The sequence below is a fragment of the Patagioenas fasciata genome, chromosome 1, assembly GCF_037038585.1.
Source record: "Patagioenas fasciata isolate bPatFas1 chromosome 1, bPatFas1.hap1, whole genome shotgun sequence".
NCBI classification, from domain to species: Eukaryota; Metazoa; Chordata; class Aves; order Columbiformes; family Columbidae; genus Patagioenas; species Patagioenas fasciata.
The window spans coordinates 138650632-138673598 of NC_092520.1; the positions used below are offsets into that span (position 1 = coordinate 138650632).

At 40.3% G+C, this 22967-nt stretch overlaps 1 protein-coding gene across 1 annotated transcript in view; it reads left to right on the plus strand.

Moving 5' to 3' along the window:
- Positions 1-22967, plus strand: part of ST8SIA1 (ST8 alpha-N-acetyl-neuraminide alpha-2,8-sialyltransferase 1) — a 139374-nt gene that overhangs the window by 22718 nt on the left and 93689 nt on the right. The window contains exon 2 of the mRNA XM_065847412.2: positions 12397-12541. Coding sequence (XP_065703484.1) covers positions 12397-12541 — 145 coding nt within the window. The remainder of the gene's footprint in view (positions 1-12396; positions 12542-22967) is intronic.

Sequence of the window (22967 nt, forward strand, 5' to 3'; positions counted from 1 at the left end):
AGATTTAAAACACGCTAGCAAAACTGCTTCAAAATACAGCTTTTAAGTGCAAACTGTGGACATGCAAGTTCAAGGTATGTTTCAGGCAAATGGCTCTTTTTTAATCTGTGATAATTTTACCATTCATTTTCATCTGTTAGAAGCCATCTGTCAGCACACAGAAGGGTCACTGAACTCAGTTCAGAAATATCTTAAGATACTTGGCCAACTGATCATCAGCTGTTTTCAAAAGTGATGTTGATGGCTGCAGCAACTCAGGCTCTAAGTGAAGTCCGGTGTCAGTGCTTGACAGTGCATTAAATCAGGGCTTATATCCAAAACTGGACTATTACAGCTTACCTGGTTTATAATGCCAGGTATACCGGGACAACAAAGAACACTCAGTTTTGTCAATGTCCTTTTCAAGAAAGTTAAAGTAAGGCATTATTTGTCATTTGTTGGGTTCCTGTTCCAGCCCTCCCTCTCAGCCCCCCCTCCCCACCAGCAGTAAATGTGATATATGAAATATATGTATTACTAGAATATCAATCATAATCCAGCCCCTTTACAAATTTTGTCTCACTGACTAATTTCATTTAATTAGACAGAATAATAGAAGTATTAAAGGTAGTCAGTTCCTACTAGTTTCATGAGAAACAGCAGCTGGATAAAAGAGAGAGATCAAAACCAAGGTTTCTTATTTTGTTTGGCCTCTTGTTTGGCCAGTCAGCTTGTCCTGCTCGCTGGCAGTTCATCAGATGGATGCTTCCCAACTAGGCAAAACTCACTCTGTCACTCTTCAAATCAGGCCTTCCTTCAGTTGTATGACTACTTATATGTCTCTGATGGGTTAAAGCTGCCCCCCAAATGCACAACTTTATATGCCTTTGAAATTATATAGCTCTTTCATGTCTGTTCATGTGATACTTTTACGTATTCTTGTCTCTGTCTCATCTATAGGCAATGGCTACTTGGTTACCTAGAGTTTTTTGCTTCTGAAAGCTCTCAAACTGACCAGTGGAGGATTATTCCTCTCTTCATTTCTGTGATCTCAGCTTTTTAGGCATCTCAAGATGTTTAAATCTGTGTAATGGAGGAATTTATTTTTTTTTTTCTGGCCAGTTCACTATCTATGGAGGGGCATGACTTGAACTGATCAAATTAGTAAAAAGCTCCCAATGGGCTTTCTTGGATTGGAGCTTGGGGCCACTTTTGTGGGGAGTGTTATATAATACTTGCAGGGCTTTTATCTGGGTTGCAGAAGCACATGGAGAAGTCAGTGTAGTGTGATAATTGACTGCTTAGATCTAGGTGGTATGTATCGTCACTCTAGATATTACAAGCTCAAATGTAAGATTAGAGCTGCTTGATTTATTTTTAGTGAATCTGCTTCTCTTGGAAGAACACAGCTATCCTGTGCCCTTGCTGAAACCAAATAGTTCTTTGTGCTTGTGGCAGCGCAAATCAAGCAGCAGTTTTGCTGGAAGGAATGAGGGAAGTGGTGAGAACTCTTTTTTTCCCCCCCTCCAGCAGCGCTGTCATGTGTTGTAACTCTCCGTCTCAGTTGATAGTTCTGCTATTTTGCAAGGCAGCGATGCATTAATTTCACCTCATCTCTGTGGAAGGTGCTCTCCTCCTGCCATGTTTATAAGATTGAAAAAAAAAAAGTAAGAATAGCATGTAAAGCAATTAAGCTATTCCTCTTGCTCCACTCCCCCTCGTCTCTGAATTCTCTCTGACAAAACTACCAGTTATGCAGTTGTGCCATCTCATCTTTCTGACAGCCCACTGTGAGGGCTGTATGAACAGAGCTGGAAGACCTTCAGATGAGGCTGCTGGCCAACAGGATCCTTCTGTGAGATGCTGTAGACAGGCAGAAGACTTACAGTCCTTCCCTTGCAGTTCAGTGTTAATTGCAGGAGGTTTGATAGACTTTCTAGGATCTGGAACAGCAGGTCTGGCTTAATATTTGGAATTAAACTACCAAATGTACATGTTGCCATCTAAAGTAGTTGGTTTCTTTATGGTCATGGGAGAGGAAATAGGTTTCTGTTTAGTTTCAGATGGATTACACCATGAAAGAAGCAATCTCCTCTATGAAGAAGCCTTGGTGTGACCTGGTTAGAGATGTTTACATTTCAAATACCATAAATGAAACAAGATGAACGCTGTGCCTTCCCTGGATGGACTCTCAAACACAGTTGTCATATTTAGGGGCTGGTGGTGGTGGCATTAGCAAAGCAAAGGAGCAATGTGGTGCAGTGCCAGTGAATTCCAGCATTGTGTAAGGTAATTTCTCTTGAGCTGCTGGCCACTGCCCAGAAACCATCAGCTCGTGCTCAAATTCATCAGTTCTCCAGGGAACGTGGCTGTTTGCCACAGTTCCTAAGTGAGGTGACGAGTTGCTGCTGCTGTCACTTCTGGATATGGTTGGGGTTTCACTGGGAACAATACAGACAACTTGGAGGCATCCTGCATTCCACTAGATGAGTAATAAAGCAGCTCTACAGTGCTGTTTTTGCTGTTGGAAGTCACAACTTGTGGTTTTCTCATATATAGCTCTTTTTACATCTGGTATAAGAGTCTTAGAAAAGCCTCCTCTGGCCCAATACTAGAGTTCATAGTCTATAAGTCATACGTTATAATTTGTGTTTCAAAGCTTATAAACAGGCTTTGTGTACAGCAGCTTGAAGCTAGTTTGCATGAGTCACAATGTATTTCCTCTGAGAAGAGACTAATAGTTCTGTGTTTCAATAGCTTTCCAGATCAAACCTGCTCCTTTGTAAGTAAAAGAATTGGCAGAAGGAAAGGTAAAGTTAAGCCTTGTCAGATGTTCAAGTAGACTTCTGTTCATGGAGAAATATCCTGGTTTCTTCTAGTTCATGAACGTTGTTCAATAACAAAGTTTATCCCTGACAAATTTTGGCCTCATCTGTATTTCTACAATCAAAATGTTGCACAGTTCAGTCCTCTTTTGCATTTGTAATATTGATGAAGGTATGGCATAAATTGATGTGATGCTATTAAAAGAATAATGTCTATTTACAGTGGTAGAAAAGTGTTTCCTTTCAATTTTCTTAAAATGCAAGGTTTGATCAAAGGCAGAATGCATAATCAACTAAAATAACTGTGTATCTTTATCATACTATCTGAAATTTGAGTTCAAATTCGAAGAAGAATCTCATCGATATTAAATAATCCAAAATAATCTGAAGATTCAGAGATTCAGTTGAGCCACGGTTCAGTTTGGGGAATTACAAGGTGCACCGTGTAATACTGTTGCTACTACTGTCTTCTGAAAATGCATAAAAGACTTAAGATCCTTGAAATTTTAAGCACTGAGTCTGTCTTTGTTTTGAAGGAGTGTAGAGAGGGGAAAAAACCAAAACATTTTCCTTGATACTCTGAACATTTCTGCAAGAAAAGATATTACTTGTACATTTGAAAAAAAAAAAAAAAATTGGACAAAATCACTCACAGATGAGATTAATTTGCTGCAGTGACTGACAGCTCGGATTTTTGCCTACTGCAAAGCAGCAGGGTTTGTTTGTACTAGGCCTGGGTAGCAAAGGATAGGGTAGTCCAGCACATAGGAGAATAAAACAGCTTTATATTTCTTTTGCAGTCTGTAAAACAGAGCTGCTAACTATACTATGTGGGTGGCACCAAATGTTTTGTTCACTGATTTTTAAAATAAATAGTGAAAACCTAAAGTTACAGTATTCTCAGGTTAAATAAAATACTTTGTTTCCCTTTTGGGCATGTCAAAAAGACTAGGAAAAATGTTCTAAAGCAAAAGATACTGATGATACAGAAAAGGTGGATGTGCTTAATTTCATAATTCACCCCTCCCCAAACTATTAAATTTGCAATTTGTAGCAAATACTCCAACAGTTTATAGTTAAAATTTCTTATTCACTTTAGAAAGTCACATACAGCTCTACTGCTAAGCTAATGAAGGTGGTTTTCATGAACTGTCCTTACTCTGAGAATTATCTGTGCTCTCTGCAACCTCTTTCTTTAAGCAGGTTGCAGCACCAGGCAGTTCAGTATATGATTTTCTTCTGCCTGTGACCTTTTTATTGTCCCAATCTCTTTCCTCTCTTGAGGAAGATAGGGGAAATATTACATGATCCTTGTGAAGTCCAGACACCAAGAATTGCTGCAGGGGGCATTGAAATAGGCTGAAAGTTTCATAAAAAGAAACAATATAATAATAAGTGTGAGGAGAAAAACTGTCATGACTTTAGTCTTCATAAAATTTTGTGTTATTGCAGAAAACTTGGCTGGGAAGTAGATCAGATTATCTCTCTGTTCTGCTCTGTGGTGTCCACTCTTTCATATTTCTTTTTCATTGCATTTAGACCTATTCCTAAAGCTTAGGTAACTGGAGGAATTTCAGAAATGAACCTGTGCAGGGCAATGTATTCTTCATTTAGATGTTCTTTTTGGCAGAAGTCTTAATTTTAGCTAAAGCTTGAACTAGTATTGCTTTCCCAAAAAAACAATTTGGTATGCTTTTGTGAATATAAAGAGCATTTGCATTGGCTGTTCTCTTATTGTTTTGGTGCTTTCCCATGATGTTCTTAGGCAATTTTAAGATCCTGAATAGTTTTGCTGAGGGTAGTTTTAAATTTCATCTCAGGTAGGGTGGAGTCTGCTATTGAGAGGAGTGGTGCCAAAATATTTGACAAGGCTGAATCCAGTTTTGCTTTGGTGTGGAGGGGAAGGACCATGTGGCTCTGTGTTGTGTGACCTGGTGTTCATTCAGCACGTCCCTTAGCATCTGGTGGTAGCAGAATGGCAACAGCCTCTTCCCTCTATCTCCCTGGTGCATTCGTAGCTGTTACTTGTGTTCTACCCACAGCTTTGGTACAGGGGCGGTTAGGAGTTTGAAGCAAGAGCTGGATGTGTGTGATATCAGCCTGGTAAGAGAAGAACATGATGTTCAACCTGAAATTTAGTCCTACTTGCTGACTTCTGTCCTGCCTAAGGTGCAGGCTAGCAGGCTTTGTGAACCCCTTGAGTACTATAGTACCTTAAACCCCGTGAAAACTTGAAAGCTTCAGGCTAAACCCCAGTTACAACTATTATACTCAGCTGTTTAGGAAAGAGAAATGCAGTTTATGTGACCAAACCCTACTAATGATGCTTTCATAGAGTATTCAGAAGCAAAATGCCAACTGTAGCTACAAGCTGATGAGACCACACTGATTATAATGGAATTAGTGATTTTACTGTTACTGAATGGCTTCTGTAGCCTTCTGTAGAGTCATAAAATTCTCAAGCTGCCAGCTTGGGGCGAAAAATGGCCACAAGTATATCCATTATGTGGCTATATGAGAGGACTCTTTATATCTGCAAGCATTAGCTACTGCATACTGCTGGAGATGGGATATGGAGCTAGACTTTTTTTTTTAGTGTTCTTGAATGATGATGCTCATTGAATAGATGAATCCAGGATGTGTCCAGGTGTGAACTTACTCAGATTAATTCTTGGTCCTTGTTTCTTCCAATTAGTCATCTGCAAGACAACATTAAAATAGCGTTGATAAAATTTTCAGATAAGAAAAGGAGCGGGGCAGCAACTGATCCAGGGGGCAGGCCCAGGAGACAGAGCAGTCCATGTTACCTACTGAGCTTCCTGATTTTCAGTAGAGCCAAATGTGAAATCTCACATTGAACAAACCAGAGTGCAGGTTGCAGTTACAGATGGATGTTCCCATCCTGGGAAGCACTGGCAGCAAAGGGGGTGGTAAATAATTAAATAGGCTTTGGCCTTGGACATGGGACACATGGGTAATAACAGAAAGGTCATTTTGTCCCTGTGACTACCCTAGAAATGTTATTTCCAAGCTTGAAATATTTAGAGGTGGATTTTGAAAAAGAGATAATAGCAACAGGAAGAAAGAAAATTGTTCAAAGTGAGAAATTCAGGAAACCTCAACTTTTCCACTTCTAGCCTCATAGAATAGTTCAGGACAAAAGGGACCTTTAAAAGTCATTTAGTCCAACCCCCTACAATAAGCAGAGACATTTTCAACTAGATCAGGTTGCTCAGAGCCCCTTCCAGCCTGACCTTGAATGTCTCCAGGGATGGAGCATCTACCGCCTCTCTGGGCAACCTGGGCCAGTGTTTCACCACCCTCAGTGTAAAAAATTTCTTCTTCATGCCAGAGGGGAGGTTGAAATTTGAGAAGCGGGCATATTTTAAGGGAGGCGGAAAAAGTAATAGAAAAAGCTGAGACAAAACCTGAAGTGTCAAAAATTTGAACTCTAAACTGGTCCATATTTGTTAAAGGCAAGATTTTAACCATTAAGCAACAGCTGTGGTTTCTCCTCTGCCACCAAAAATTCTTGCAAGAACATGTGGATGTATTATTCTTATGGAAACACTGCACTGAAGAAGACCTAATTTAGAGAATATTGAGATAAGATTTTGAGACTCACAGTGTTGGAGGTGGTCAGACCAGCTGTTGTTCAGAGCCATTATTGATATTAATCCCTAAGGTATTTCTGACTGGGATGTTAGCCCAGGGTTCCTTAAGCATGCATGTGCTGAGAAATAGGTGTTGATTTAGCTGAGGAGTTCATAAGGCTTTCAGTAGATGCTCTTGCGTCTACTAGGGATGTGCAGTTGGAAGTAATTAACAATTGCACTGAAATGGAGCTGTGCAAATCTTCTCTAATGAACCCAAGTGACCACCTGTACTTTCAGCAGCACCACAAATCCATGGTTGTGAGTGAAGGCCTGATGGTTTTGGCTTGACATCAGCCGAAACTCCAAATGCAGATTCATTTTTTTATTCTGGGTGTTCAGATTCATTTGATCCCAAAGTGAAAAATGGGCAGTTGAGGTGAACGTGAACTGCAATGCAAAGAAAAGGAGGTTTGTGTCAGACCAAATGCTGCAGTCTTGTGCTGTCAGCTCTTGGCTCTGTTTGGTAGTCATCGGATGTAGGCGAGCATGATATCAGTTAAATCCAGGCTGAGCAGAGTCTGACTAAAGCAATTTGTTTGACCGATTATTTTTATCTCAAACTTGAACCCTAACTTCAGTCGTTATTTTAGCGCTGCCATTAAAGCTGAACTGTAATGATAAGTTTCATGTTACTGTTTTTGAGCGATGGTTGAATCGATGCCCTCATTCTGCATGGGTACTGCTGGCACTGGCTGGGATCTACAGAGTGGCATCAAGCGGTGGCCTCTCCTGTCCTCTTCCTCTCCAGACCTGGGTGGGATCCTGTTCAGTGCAAAGGTCAGCAAGGGTGTGTGGGAGATTTGCTGTAAAACTGCTATCCCATTTGGGCAGAAAAGGGGGTGTTAGTAGTGCTACCAGTGTCAGGGCACCAGTAGGCCTTAATAGCCCCAACCAGCTTCACCTGGGACCCTTACCCTCACAGCCAGTATGCCGTACCATGCCACACACCCTCTGCCCATTGCTCCATTTAAGATCAAGCTTAAACTTTCAGCCCTCTTTCATTAAGCTGCCCTCTTGTTGCTGCTGCCTGAATGAGTGGCTCTCCATCAACCTGGTCTTTTCCTCATTTATGTACCACATCCCCCTTGCATGGTTCTAAAAGGAAAAATTTGAGAGGAAGAATTTTGCTCCCCCTCTCTTACACAGTGCTGGCAGTGCTTACCTGTTTCATGTGGTGCAGCACAATGAGGTAAGCATGGCAAAGAGAGCTGGAGAAATGGTGGTGTGCTGGGGAGGTGGGACCTGATCCACCTGTGAAGAAGAGGTAGCTGAAGAGCTGTAACCTTCTGGCTGACAAATCATGCTATGGAATTGCCCATTTCTGCTTTTAATTCTTATATTTGCTGGTTTTAAGCCATTTGGAATGTTGACCTGGGATGATGGCTGGGACTTGAGTCAAACCAGGGTGAGATTAAGTGTTATCTGACTCAAACTGAAATAAAACTGAAAAGTTCATTAACTTAAGATGAGGAATAAGTAGTTTGGGATTCTTGTGAAAACATTTTCACTGTCTTTATGTATTAATTTAGGTTTAGACTTTGCAAAGAGGTCTGACTTTGTCCCTGCTTGGTGGAGATAGAGTGCACCTGTATTAGCCCTTTGGTCAGGTGCAGGCTTTTGGGGCAAATCTCCTGATTGTCCCTGGTTAGGGTACTTTGGTAATGCACTCGACGTGCTACAGCCACTCACAGGTTCTTTTGTGAGATCAGACCAGAGTTAGTCTGCAGTAAAGCCCAGGGAAATCATGTAATGTGGATGTAGGATCCATGGCACCAACTGTTTCACTATGCTTCCTTCACTGTGCGGTATCTGCTGGCATAACCTCAGCAAAGTATACTGTCAGGAGATGGCTAACATCTCAAAACTGCTGCAAAGCTCTCACCAGCGCAGGTGTCTGCTTGGGTTGATGTGCAGAGCTACTTCAGTGCTAATGCTGCCTTGCAGTTAATCACCTGCCCGGTGCCCAGTTCCAGCTGAAACCTTAAAGGCCTGAAGAGAGATTGTCAAAGTAACCTTTCTCCTACTTCTTCTCGCAAGTAGGGATTTGTCCCTTAAGTGCTCTCAGATCTGAGAGCTCCCAGTGCCTTTTCAATACCAATATTCAAGTTTTTTGATTCCTCTCATACACAGATCTCCTCTGTATTGGAGATAACTGAGTCAAAGGTATATTATTTACATCCTGTGAGTGAAGGAATGCTTGCAGTGAATTGAAATCCTTGGCTAAAAGCTGCTGCAGTTTTGCAAACTCTATCATAACATTGTAGCTCTACATTTTTATCAAACTCGGCAAATCAGTTCAGACACCCTGATTCTGAAAAGTACCCTGCTTTAGGTTTGCCTTTGAATCCATTTTTCTTTTTAATGCACATTTTCCTATGGGGCTTTTCTTTGTAATTTGGGGATTTGGATCAGAAAGAGAAACGGAATAATTTGAGATTTTTAATAATTATTCTCTTCTGGCAGAAAATACATGTGAGTGCACAAGATTTTTGTGCTAATACATACAGATAAGTGATATTTGGATTAGTGACCTGCCTATCTCTGGTTCTTCCAGGATGTGCCTACTGCTTTTCATAATAGGTTTATTAACAAAGGACTCAATAGAAACTGGAAGAACACGTTTTGGGGAGGGAATAGAGTAGGTATATGTATCTAGTCAGATGATTGGGAAAAAGAAATCATGCAGAGCTCTTCCTTAGCTCATCAGTTTACCCTCTTTGCTAAGGAAATATTAATTAATATTAAACATTCCCTAGACGCTTTTCCACTGAGTTATCTGTTATTTTTGTGCTTCATGCTCAGACCCAGCTTCCAGAGGAGGTATGAGTTGCAGGAATTCACTCAGAAATTTCAATTTTGTTATACTGTTGTATAACAAACAACGATTTGTAGAGTTGAGGCTCAAGCTGGTCTTGGATTGCCTTATGCTTTCTTGAAAAAGTTGCAGTTGGGATAGAAAATACAAAGAAAGTGAGAGGAAAACAGGCAAAAATTATTTTCTTTCTACTTGACAGAGAGAAAAACAATTTTCCAAAGGCTGCAAACTGCAGTTTGTGTACAGCCAGAAAAACCTTCACTCTCAAATCTTTTATTAGGAACAATATCTTATTGCATGCCTGTCTTAAACTGTTTTGCAAAGGTTATTTGGGGAGCGATTTCAAATTTGCTTTGGTTTGATTTTCGTAATTCTGTGATGAAGGCTTTATTTGAGTGTCACCAGCAGAATGATGTGAAGCTTTTCTGTGGTGGGTATAGGTTGACCCAGTGGTGCTTCTAGGAATGGAAATTGCTGTTGTAGCTAACACAATGCTCTGTTCTGCTCAGAGGGAGACAAATCAGCTCTGCAATGGGCAGTCTGAAGGAAAACAGCTCGAGAATCACAGAACTGCCCAGGTAGGAAGGGATCTCAAATTGTTATCTAGTCCAAGCTTTAATGGGAAAGGTAGCCTAGATGAGATTATCTAGCACCCTGTCCAGTCACATCTCAAACACCTCCAGCGATGGGGACTCCACCACTCCCTGCAGAGGTTGTTCCAAGGCATGATTTCTCACTGTAAAAATTTCTTATATCAAGATGAAACCTCTCCCAGTGCAACTTGTACCCATTGCCCCATGTCTTCTTCATGTGGCTCCCCTGTGAAGAGAAAGCCTTCATCCTCTTTGCATCCTCCAGTATCTGAAAACTCTGATGAGGTGCCCCCTGAGTCTTGTTTTCTTCAAGGAGAAAAAACTTGTTCAGTTCTTCCTCATAGGTTTTCCAGCCCTTTGATCTGCTTTGTGGCCTTCCTTTGGAACTTCTCCAGTCTGTCTGCATCTTTCTTGGATTGTGGGGTCTAGAACTGGACATGGGTTTGTTCTATACTTCGTTAATTTGGGGTTGACTTACATGCCCAATTTACATATTTTCTGAAATATTTATTTATACAGATGCAGGAGTTCAGGTGTGCATGGAGAAAACACAAGGAAACAAGTTAGTGTTCTTAGCACTTCAGTCTGAGCAGCAGCAGGCTCTGTGGTTGTGAGCGTTGTACCTGCACTGTGTAAGATCTGGATATGTGGTGCAGCATTATGCACTGCAGTGCTGCACTGTGCGTTCACATGGACACAATATTGAAATTTTGAGCCATGAAGCACCCTGTCATAAGCTTCTGATTGACTCTTTGCAAAAATCACTCACCTCTTTGGCTACCTATGGGGACAGAGGCTGCTCAGCCTCTTACAGGTGGAGAACTTACCTTGTGGCTCTTCGTAGAAACTGTCTTGACTTACAACAAAATGTGATATCCAGTTACCTTGTGTAATTTCCTTCCTTTTAACTGTTTAATCTATCTGCCATGTCACGTGCAAAGGCTACTGTCAGGTGCCTGTTTTAGGAGAGGAGTGGAGCTCCTGCCCTCAATCCATCTTCCACGTGCTCTCGTCCTTGCTGTCCCTTGGGAGCCTTCCTCCATGTGAGGAAGTGTCCCAGGGGCCTGGGGCATCGGTGGGGGCAGCGCTGCCCTGGAACGGAACCAAACCAAATCACTGAACTTCCCCAGCAGGGAAAGCTAAGAAATAGCACTGACACCTCTAGGTTTTCTGTTTGCCATACAACATTTTCAAGCTGTTTTCTCTTCTGCTAAGATTACAACAAATACACTCTACGGTTTTCATCAAATTTTCAGTAGAAGTATGTATGGAAAATAGTATTAACACGGTTGCAGAAAACTTAACTTGTGGCAAAAATCAATTTTTAAGAGGGGAAAATATTGATATCTTTTAAAATAGCGTTTTTTTAGAGAAGAAAAGTAGCTCTAAAAATTTAAAAAAATCCTAAAAAAATTCAAATATTTCTGTGAATGACTTCGTGGTTTTGAATAAAATTTCCTTTTTCGCAGAAGAGAGCTGTGTCAAGCATATTAGTAGTCACTAATAACTGATGTTTTTCTGCCTAGCACTTGCAGCTCTTATGCTGCCACTGGAAATGGTGTCAGTCTTCAGGATTACTTTTAAAATAAATGAAAAATAATATATAGTAATATATTATTATACTGTAATGACATAATTCTACAATGTGTATTTTACATACATCTATTACATAGAAAAACCAATCTAAGCAGCACCCTTCCTGTAGAGAGCTACTCCCATGCAGTTTTTGGAAAGACAGGATATTCCTGCCCTGCAGATGTCTACAGCTTTTCATCATGTTAGGATATTAATTGTTGAGCTGCTGTGATACAGAATTTTTGCTCAATACAGCCTTCAACCACCTCACCAGCTCTCAAATTTCCACTCAAGATGAGTAACAACTATTTTGGGGAAATGAATGTTTAAGAGGTTATGCAGTTTCAGCCATGAAACAAGAAGTATGATATCCTCTATATATATCTATCATACTGGGATGACTCAAGGTGGACTTCAGTTAGAAGGCAGGCTCTGATACTGCTGTGAATGTAGCACAAGGATGTTAGTAACTGGAGAGAGATGCCAAATATTTCCATACTTAAGTTATATAACTGTGGGGTTTTAGGAGGCCCGCTCTTCATGAATAAGTGTTTGTACTGAATTTTCATATACCTCGGGTGTGATTTTCAAAGGAGTTTCTGTGATTTCTGCACATGTTGGAGACCAGTTTTTTATTTATCAGAATGGGTTGTAAAGGCCGTAGTTTCTTTTGCTGAATCTTGGTTCTATTACTATGCCACTCAAAAGTGAATGGAGGTTTATATTTTTTTACTGTCTATGTCTAAGAGTTTCTGAAATAAAATCAGGTTTTCTGGCCCTTCTGTAAATAAAAAAAAGGGTCATCCATGGTTCATCCACTGGCTGGGAAGAAGGATGGTTTGATTTGGGGCATTTGAGAGTTGCAGGATCTCAGGTGTGAGGGGTGGTCATTAGAGACAGCATGCCAAGGCTCTAATTAATAAGTCTCTTTCTCTTTTGTTTGCCTTCACTAGGAAACTGCTGGAAGAATGCTGTGACCCTGGGCAGCTCTTTGCTATGACAAAGCTGAACTCCCCGATGGGGAAGAACCTCTGGTTTGATGGGGAATTTTTATATTCTTTCACTATTGACAATGCAACTTACTCTCTCTTCCCACAGGTTAGTAAACTTTTTCCTATTCACTTTAAGTATTAAGATATTAACTAATTAATCTAATAAATGGTAACATGGTACAAAGGAGTATAAATTGGCTAAATGCCAAGAAATTGTAGCTTCATTTCTCAATGGAAAACAATCTCCTTTGCTTTTTTACTTCTGTGTTCTGAAAACTATAAAATGCTTGTATACATGCTAGTATTTCCCTAGCCACTTTTCAGGTGTGTGGATGTACATAAGGGATGAGACTGGGCCACCTGTCTTGATTTTTTAAAATGATGATGAGTTCTAGCAATTTTAAGAAGGTGATTTCTGCATTCCAATCAGTCATCACACTCACTAGGAGCATGATCCCTTATCTAGGGTTCCTTCAGTTCAGATCTGTCTAGTTGTGACAGCACTTTGTGTGAAGGTGTCCAGGTTAATTCTAAGCTAATGAAGCTCAGAGATGGTAAGCATTGTGAGCCAAATAACAACAGCCAACAACTTGACTTCATTGATTCTTGCTGTGTTGTGAATATTAGAAGTGGTTTGTTGTTGTTCAGCAAAGGTGTTTTGGTTTAAGTGCATTGGGTTTGGGTGCTGGGACTTTGTAATCCTGATCTAGGCTTCTTTATTTTTAATTAATATATAAGCTGATGTTAAATAATGAGTTTATTATGTTGAATTTTGTATGTGGAAGGAGAGATGTTTTATGCGGCTACAAATTTAAAGAAAGCCAAACATCTGGATGTGTTAATTGATTTACATGTTACTTTAATTTCCCAATTTACTAAGCCTACTAAGTCAGTGTTGAGTCATTCACAATAGACTTTTCATTTGTTACTGTTTCAGTTCAGCATGTAGCAGAGATCTTAGTTGTTAAACTTGTCCTCTAAATAAAACACCAGAAAGTTGTTTTGTTTTGTTTGGGGTTTTTTAAGTAGTTTCCAGATCTCCAGTTTCCAGTTATGACTTCAAATGAATTTCTTTTAGTGGAGGAAAGGAGAGGGGAAACTCCCGGGTAGGAAAGAGGAGGTGGGAATGGCCATTTTGTGTGTTAAGATATCACCTGGAGGAGCTGTGCTACAGCTCTGACTTGTTAACGCTGCTGGTCCCCTGTCTTGTCACTGGGCTGTACCTGTTGCAATGAGGCAGATAATGGACCTCTGCCTCCCTCAGACTGCTCCCCAGCTGCTCTGGCCCTGCAAGCTCAACAAACAAGTCGCTGCTGAAATGCAAATGGTGAAGGTTTTTTCCGGCATTGCAGATGGAGAGGGGTTGTCTGGCTGAGGGGAATTCCTCTCCCTGCCTTTGAGACTGGTAGAAAGTTTATGGTGTGCAGCAGAGTAGCAGCTGTAAATCTCTCTCATGATGATTAGTATGATTTGTTGCTACAATATTACACTGTTTATTGGAGGAAGCTGAAATCCTTGGCAGAGCTGTGAACTTTGTACCACACAAGGATATTGGCAACAGCTGCTCAAAATGTGCAGATCCTTTCAAACATTTCAGAAAAGCCCCACCTGGGCTGGCACAGGGAGGTCACTATTTTGTGATGGATTTGGGATTTCAGATTTGGTTTTCTTTGGATTAGAACCTAGTGCTCTGTCTGGCCACAGCGGCATCCTACCTCCTCTCTCAGAAAAGAGCAGAGGACTGAATGGGCTCCTTCAGAGAGGTAAACGCTGGTTAGAGAGGAGTCATGATCTTGGGAACCCCAGTGGTTCCCAGGCTCCCAAGCCCTATTCTCAAAGTTTATCAGATGGCTGGATTGAGAGCGAGAATCTTGGAAGTGCTGGAGAGACAAACTGCTGAGGGACAGCATGAGCTAAGGAGCTGGGATGTCAGTGTCCCTTAGGCTTGCCATGCAGGCTGCAAAGAGGATGGCTAGATGCTGTTGTAGGGTGGTGGTAGAAAACATGATTTTTTTAATTTTGTATTATGTTCCAACCCTAGAACAATGCTAGAGAGCAGCTCTAGGATTGGTGCCAGTAATGCTGTTCCTTTCGTGAATTGATGGGCAGTTCATTTCTGACAAGTGCTACTCACCATTACTCCCTCTTTTCTTGCAAGTACCACTGTCTCTGACTTGATGTGCTGTTCCTATGTATTTTGCCCAGAGGAATTTTGTAAACTTTTATCAGATGAAATCCTGCTAGGCTTAAAAGCTTAGGAAGATTTATGTCCAGTAAATTCTTAAACAGAGTATTTTTCTACCTCTCTCTTTCTTTCAAGAAAAATACTCACCTAAATTTTTCAGGCTTCTACTTTGAAGAATGGTGCCTATTAGCTTGCTAGCAACCGGCAAGCAATTTTTGTGAAGATGAATATTCTTTTCAAAAGTATCCAGAAGCTTAAAACCACTCATAAAATATGGGTAATACTCTGAAATGCTCAGGGGATGTAACAGGAATGCGAAGGGCCGCAGCTATGTTGATATAATTGAAAAAATATTTCCTCCGGAATAAATAAAAAAGGCTCTATCCACATCAATCTGCTGGGCTTAAGCCATTTTGTGCTTGCAGAAGATTTCTCAGTCCTGAACCAGTTATTAACTTTAAAGGGTAAAGTAACTCAAAACTAAATAAGAAACTTAGTATATTTTATGGCATAGAATAAGCTGGCTATGCATCAATGGAAACTTATACAGAATAATGTAAATATGTCAGAACTTAATGTAAAATGTCACTTATTTTTGAAGGTGAACAATACAAAATAGCATAGTTTTTCTTCAGAGTAATCTGTAGATAAAATTCTTACAGCTGGTTCAACATTTTCTGATGGAGTGCCTTTCCAATAAAAATGCTATTTCATCAAAATATAAATTTAGTGTCAGTTCATTACTTTTTCAATTTTTCTTGAAGTGAAAAGGTTGAAAGGTTTTGTTGGAGTTATGACATTTCATTTTACCACTTTTTGAATGTAATATTTCAATGTTTTTTAATCAGCTCTGTTGCTAGCTTTTTTCATCCTCACACTTTGCTTAATGATAGTCCTCCTTGTTTCCTTTTTTTTTTTTTTTATTATTTTGATTTGTCAAGGGAGAAATTTGCAAAAGAAAAAAGCTTTTATGTGGAAATAGGAATTCATTGTTTCATTTCAGCTTATGAAAACAAAATATGAAGTTGCAGAGTTTTGCATGAACCAGTTCCAGCTCCTGGATGTGGCTCCTCTTACTCTACCCCTCTCTGTGTCATTTTCCACCTGATTTCTAGAATTAATTTTTTTTGAAACAGAAATGAAATATTACAGGCTACATAATCTTTCCCATCCTAGAGAGAAGCAACTAGTGGCTCATTGTCAATACCTAATGGTCAGAAGAAGACTCAGGGTGGGACGTGGCTCATCACAGAAGATGGTAGGGATCCCACCTACGTCTCATCTCCCAACATGTACTACGGTGTCATTGCCTGGAGCTGTAGGATAATGGAGTGTCATTTCAATTAAAATCAGACAGCTCTTGACAGCAGCTTTGTTGAATTACTCGCTGTGATCTACAGCATTATTCCCCACTCTTAGGAGACAAAAAGTGTAGAGTCTGCATATAACTGTAGGTGTAGTTTAATATTAACAAAGGGTTATTCCTTACTGCGTACCTACCGCTTTTCTAAAGCTTTTTGTGTAGACTTGAAGTTCCAATATTAGCCAGTAATTTTGATATGTATCTGGGGGCACTGAGAGCTGGGAGATGCAGGTGACCTTACTGCAGTTAAGATCAGCAGCATGGTTGGATAAACCTCGGAATAGCTAGGCTCCCATGTCTCAGGTTGGCCACTTAACACCATGGATAACTTGTAAATGTATTTCCTCTCCGTTGTGGTCCAACTGTTATACAGAAAATGGAACCGTGTGTTGGTAAGTGTTCAGGAGTCCTGTCCCTGGCAGGACAGAGAATACACCCTCCTTGCTCTTCAGCCTGAAAATCTGGCTATGCAACTCTGGCCCTGTTGCGATGTACTGAGCATGACAGAAGACATGAATAGCATTTTCCACCCTTTACTGTCTGACTGGAATGGAGGAATCCAGGCTTCCATATATTCTACCAGTAATTTAGTAATTTTTAGAGGCTTTACGTTAATGTGATGTAACCACAGGAATAGGTGAGATGTAACTCAAAGCCATGTGAGGGAAACGTCAACTAACGTTCATCTGCTTTTGAGTTAGAGAATAAAACAAGCCTCGGTTTCAAATGTTTTCTGAAATAATTTTGTACTCCTTCCTGTCTTTTTCTTCCTCAGAGTTTCAAAAGCGAATTTCAGACTACCTTTACCTTTAGAGGAAAAAAGACTCCCCACCCCTGTATTTAGTGGTTTATGCAAATAATTTAGTTTTGTTGCTTGTTGGGAAAAGCTTATCGCAAGGAAGAGTTCAGGTGAATTTCTGAGGTCTCCCTTCCCCCAAAAAGTTAAAGAAATAGTTAAATCAAATGGAACTTTTCACTCTGCCTTGTAAAGTATTATTTTGAAGGGTAGAGAAATGAATGCATTTCAAAAGAAATTTCAAATGTTAAGCTTCAGCTTTTTTAATTTGACAAAATAAAATAACTCATTGCAAAATTTTCTGGTTTTATTGTATTTCATCTGAAGCAGTTAGACACATTTGGTACCAATAAATTATTTGAAATAACTAAAATATTATTCCCCAGCTGCTCAAATCCTTTTGAAGTTTCACCTGCAAAATGCTGTCAGCTAGAAGAATGGCTACTTGCAATGAGCTTCTCATGAATAGTCATCACAAATGGTGTTTGAGGAATCCAAAGGAAATAGCTTCAAGCCACAAATAAATCTGGGAAAGCTGGCAGCTGTTTCTGCATAGCTTGTGATGAGGAGAAAGACAGTATTTTTCAAATTATTAATTAGAGTTTAAATTCTTGTCCTTAAAATAAAGATGGAGAAAAGGTTAATTGCTCTACTGTAAGCTGCAGACATTCTTTGACATTTTCTGGATTATTGGGGTGAATGTTTTATTGGGTAACAGTGGCTGATTTTCTGATTATGCCATGTGTTTGGTGTTTTTTATTCAGGCTACCTGTTAGATTCTGGCAGGTTGTGTCGTATCTCTTCACTGCTCACAACATTCCTCATTTTGCCAGAGATTTTATTATGTCCCTCCTGTACTTGTGCTGTGTCAAAGCAAATTCCCTGGTCTTACGGTTATAGCCTGCAGCTAGTAGAATAAGTTTGAATTATTTCAGGGAAATAATTCAGATTTGGAAAGGAAGTTTGGTGTAGAGTCTGCGGGCTTTTCCCCTTTTTGCATGATGAGGATTACGGGAAAAACATACTCATGATTAGGAAGAAAATAACAGTTTGATGCAAGTAAAAGGTGAGGTCTAGGAGCAAGGAAGGAGCTGGGAAGGGTTCAGTGGGAGTGCAGCTGCTGCACAGACACAGGGTGGAATGTGAAGCTACAGCTGGATAAGGAATATGAACCCCATTAAGAGGACAATTTTAACTTGCTTAGGGCAAATGCTATGTGATGTTTGGACTGATTTTAGACCCAGGTGATCCAAAAATTGTGTATAAGATGGGAAGCCACCTAAGGTGGAGGGGATTAGGATCTGATGGACTGCAGTGTTGCCAGGAGGCATGGCAGAGGCAAGGCCTTTGGCGTTGACTTTGGAAGTGCACTGTTTTGCTACCAGTCTAACTTACCAAATAGTCCGTTCTCTGTGAAGCTCTACAATTAATAGCGCTTGGAGAAATACATTGAAATATTGTCTGTCATAAGTGTCGTGTATTTTTTTTTTCTGGATGTCTTGTGTAGGGGCATAAAGTGCCTGCAGACCTAACATTTATTCAGAAACTCTTATATTTACTTCCATTAATTCTACTGTCTAAATAGGACCTCCCCAACTTCTTTTGACTTGTACTGAATGAGGCTTTGGGGAAATTTTTTTGGTGCTATCCCTATCACTACTTTTTTTTTTTTTTTTTCTCTCTCTCTCTCCCTTTCTCTGCCCCCTTTCCAAGCATACTGTAACACAAGCTATGTTCTTGATTTGGGCTACATATATTTATTCAAAATGAAAATGTAATAAACATTAATTGTTGCAAACATGGAAAATGTATACTAAAAGGTAAAGAGGTAGTTTGTCCTGGTTTTGTTAAAAACAAGTTTCTCTTTTAGTGAATTTGCCTGTCAGCTAAAGCCTTCATGTTAGCTGCATTTTCCTGGAGAACCCGACACATGTTTTGGTTAAACCTAGCAATGGAATGCAAACTTATTGATAAGCACGGATGGACATCTCGCGAGAGGGGCAACGAGAAACTGATGACCGAGAGACTGACCAATGGTGTATAACATTCCATTCACGTGAATACTTCATATAAAAGTGGGAGATCACGAGAATCTCAGCCCTTTTTGTCCTTTTTGCCTTTTTTCCTCATGGACCTTGCTGGTCGTCCCTGCGAACTGAGGCCTGGTGAGAGACTGAATCCAGCTCCGGTTGGCTACAGAGCCTAATCCAGGACTTTGGGTGCTGGCTCTGCAGTTGCTGAGACTTACAAGATTGGTTTTGTATATTTTGTATTATTTTCTCTATTCTAATTAGTAGCATTAGTAAAACATCTTTAACTTTTCCAACTCTCTTCTCTCTGTCCTTCTTTCCCTCCCGATCGCCTGTCCTGAGTGGGAAGGGGGGAGAGGGAGGGGCAAAAGGGGGAAGTAGGGGGGAGAGGAGGTTAACAATACATCTGCCAGGGTTTGATTGTCACCCCGCAATCTTAACCCTCGACATAGTTACACGTTGCAAAATGGCATCTGCACGTTAAGAATGCAATTAAAAAGAGATCTTCTGAATTATTCAAGTAATTGTACCATATAGTGCCCTTCATAAACTGGGATATGAATACTATCTGTAGAGGCCTGAAAAATTGTGCTCTTTTAGAGCATGAGTATTCCCTTCAGTCCTGGATGATCTCTAGCCATTGGCCTCAGGGTGATTGAGATCGAAGATGTGGCTCAATATATAGTTCAGTGAAACCCCCACTCTCACTTCGATTGCATACTGACTAATTAAGAACTGTGTAATTGGACAATTTTGTGCAGCTTGTTAGCAAAGCTGGAATAGGGCATAATCTGTTCTATCTGGTCAATAAGCAAAAGCTATAGTCCCTCTGAAACTACTTTCACATAGACAAGGTGCAATGTGGGGAAATGTAAATGCCTATGTGGAGAATTGCAAATTTGTGCTAAAAAGACTGAGATGCAATGTGTGTTGTTTGAAGTAATTAACTAGAGGATGGACACCATGCTGTTGTTGAAACAAGTTAAAACAAACCAAGAAGTAGCTTTCTGTCCCTGTTGATCATGGGACATGTGCTTTAGTCTCTCTGGGCTTGCTGATATGTCATCAGCCAAGTTGCTTAGCCAGGCTGTCTTTGGTGAGCCTGATATTCTGGAGTTTATCTGCAATAATGCACATGCCAAATTGGCTTTATCTCACTCAGTGCAAATACATAAATAGATGCTGACCTTTCCAAATGTAACAGAGAGAAGGGGAAGGACTGGATCTGGCTGCAAAGTGTCAGTTTGGCCTGCAGGCAGAGACAGAGGAATGGCTGCCCTAACTCAACATTTCGATTTCAGATCTAAAGTGACTCAGCATCAATCACTCTCTTTCCTAGGTAACACAAGAGCTGATCTGAGCACACGCCAGTACCTTTACCAGACAGACCTTCATGCCCGTGGGCATTAAAAATACCCCACAGATCAATCCCATCTCTGTTTGGGATTTTGGATGTGGAGGAGCTAATGTGGTCCAGCTTCTGTATTGTTATGGATACTGAACAGTACCAAAAAACTCAGTGTGGGATTCTTGTAGTGCCACCGAAGACAAAAGACTCATAGGATTTTTTCAAGAGGATAATGCAGCTGTGAGTGTGTTGCAACTTTGAGTTATTTTGCATTTGGAAAATGCTTCAAAGAGCGTATTTATTATCCAGGGCTATACATTGCCTGACTGTTAAAGTGAAAGCCTGTACATGGAGCAGCCACTGAGCATGAGGAGTCTGGTCCAGGGCTGGAAACGTGGGCAAGGCTGAGCAGTGGGGTGGTGCTGTGCTGTCCCAGGGCAGGGACACAGTGGAAGGGCATCTGCTGGCGGGGGCAGGGACGATCTCATGGCACTGCATGCTTCTGCAAGTTTCTGCTTATTAGCTGCATAATCAAAAATTTCTACCTCAGGTAGCATTTTTGAGAGTACCTAGAAGTCACAACTACAGATGTTATGCTGTGGGATTGTAAAGCACAGAGCAGAAAGGCTGTTCTGAACCCAAAGAGGAAGTGGGCAGCATGGGCAATGGTGGCCAGAGAGGCTATACTACTGCCTTGGGAATTTTATGGGTTTTTTAATCAATGTTCGTGTGCTTTATGGGGACATAATGTTGCTGTTTTATAAGCAAGAAATGTTGTAAGCAGAAGAATAATTAAAGGAAGTGGTCACAGATGTGAAGCTATAGGAAGAGCAAACTTCTGATGGCTACAAGTAACTAACTGAAGGGCATGAGTGGCTTGACTGAGGGTATAAAAATAGAAGTAAGGGTTAGTTCTCATCTACCCAAAGGCAACACAGTTAGATTTGTTTGTTGATTGTAGCTTTATATAACTGATAAGATGCTAAAATGAGGTTCTTTCTTTCTCCATGCGGGGTTTCTTTCGGGCAGTGAATTCGTTTCTATACCAAGACTTCCACCTACAGGTGCAATGATACCTTTGCTTCTTTGGAAGTCAATGTCTACATCTTGAGTAAGCTTTATCCTTTATATCCTGAGCACCTGTTAGCCTTTCTTATTAATTTTATTTTTTTAAAGTAATCTTATTCAATTTATAGACTTTTTACTGTATATGTGACTATGCATTAATTCAATGATCAGATTGCATTACATTAATTTGCTACATTCAATAGTTAGCTTTTTTGGTGAAATAATTCTAAAATAGGCTTGATACCCATACTGGCTAATTCGAGGCTTAAGTTTGGTTGCGTTTTGTGCCTGGAATTTACTGCCTGGCAGAAGAATGAGTAGAAATCGATGAAATATTACGTACTTCTATTTTTCATACAGTTGTTTTGTTTCTTGATATGGCTCATGGAAATTGTACTAGAGTATGGCAGGATATTAGATTATGTTCAGAAAGTATTTCAGCTGCAGCAAAGATGTAGCCCCCCTCTTCTTCCAGGTATTCCTAAATATGGGTGGAAGCATGGCTTAGCAGGGTCTATGGGCTTAAAGAAAGTCAGGGAAGGTTACACCATTACAGAAGCTATTAAGAAGGGGTAGCATGGTTACAAATCTTGTAGGAGGATTATGTAGTGACTTTCAAAAGATCCTTTATGTCTTCTAGCTTAGGGGGGAGTGTAAGCCCAGCTTTACATTTAATGAGAAATCTGCTGCATTACAGTTCATGAATTGACTTGTATAGCCAGGAATTTAGACTCCTTATAACCTGATATGTTGTGGAGAGGAAGGGCTGTGGTTCTCTTCTGGAATGACTTTCATCATCCAAATGGCTCCCATGAGGCAAGCATTGATTTCCAAATTATGTTTTGGACATTGGGAAAATAACACAGTAGTGGTGTTCTTACATGAGGATGCATCAGATAAAACTTGTGATGCTGGAATTGCAGGTGAAGTACCATTTAACTCATTTGCTCAGATCAAGAATACAGACTGTTTTTTCCTTCGTGATCAACAGAGCTTGATGCTTTTTCAGAGTTTTTAGAGAGAAATTTGACAATTAAATATGTGGTGCTGATTGTCTACTAGCCAATAACCACCAGTCTGAGATGATCGCTAAAGCGGTACTCTGCAATGGGAGAGAAAGGCAAGATAACTGAAGGCACTGTTGTCTTTCCATCTGAAATGAGTCAGGGTATGATATTTAACAGCCTTGTGAATCTGAACTTGGGTAATATAACTGAATCCCAAATGCAGAAAGAAATAGTTCTTTCCAGTGCAGAGATGGTGTCGTCTTCTTCTTCTTATTATTATTATTATTATTAATTTTATATTTATTTTTTAAAGACTGTCTTAGACACTTCTGCAAACCATGGGCATTTGAGGCTGGTGACAGTTGACAGTGCTAGTCTAGGCACGTTTTGGAGAACAGCAACTTGTGTATAGGCATACCTGGCTTTGCATGTGGTTTGAGGAAGAAATACTTAAGCCCTAGACCACAGCTTAAGCTCACTTCACTTTAGCCCAATCCATCAGTCCCAGGAAGACTGCTGCAGGCAGTTGGTTGCATTTTGTGCCTGGAATTTACTGCCTGGCAGAAGAATGAGTAGAAATTGATGAAATATTACGTACTTCTATTTTTCATACAGTTGTTTTGTTTCTTGATGTGGCTCATGGAAATTGTACTAGAGTATGGCAGGATATTAGATTATGTTCAGAAAGTATTTCAGCTGCAGCAAAGATGTAGCAGGATATTTTCATGTGAGGTA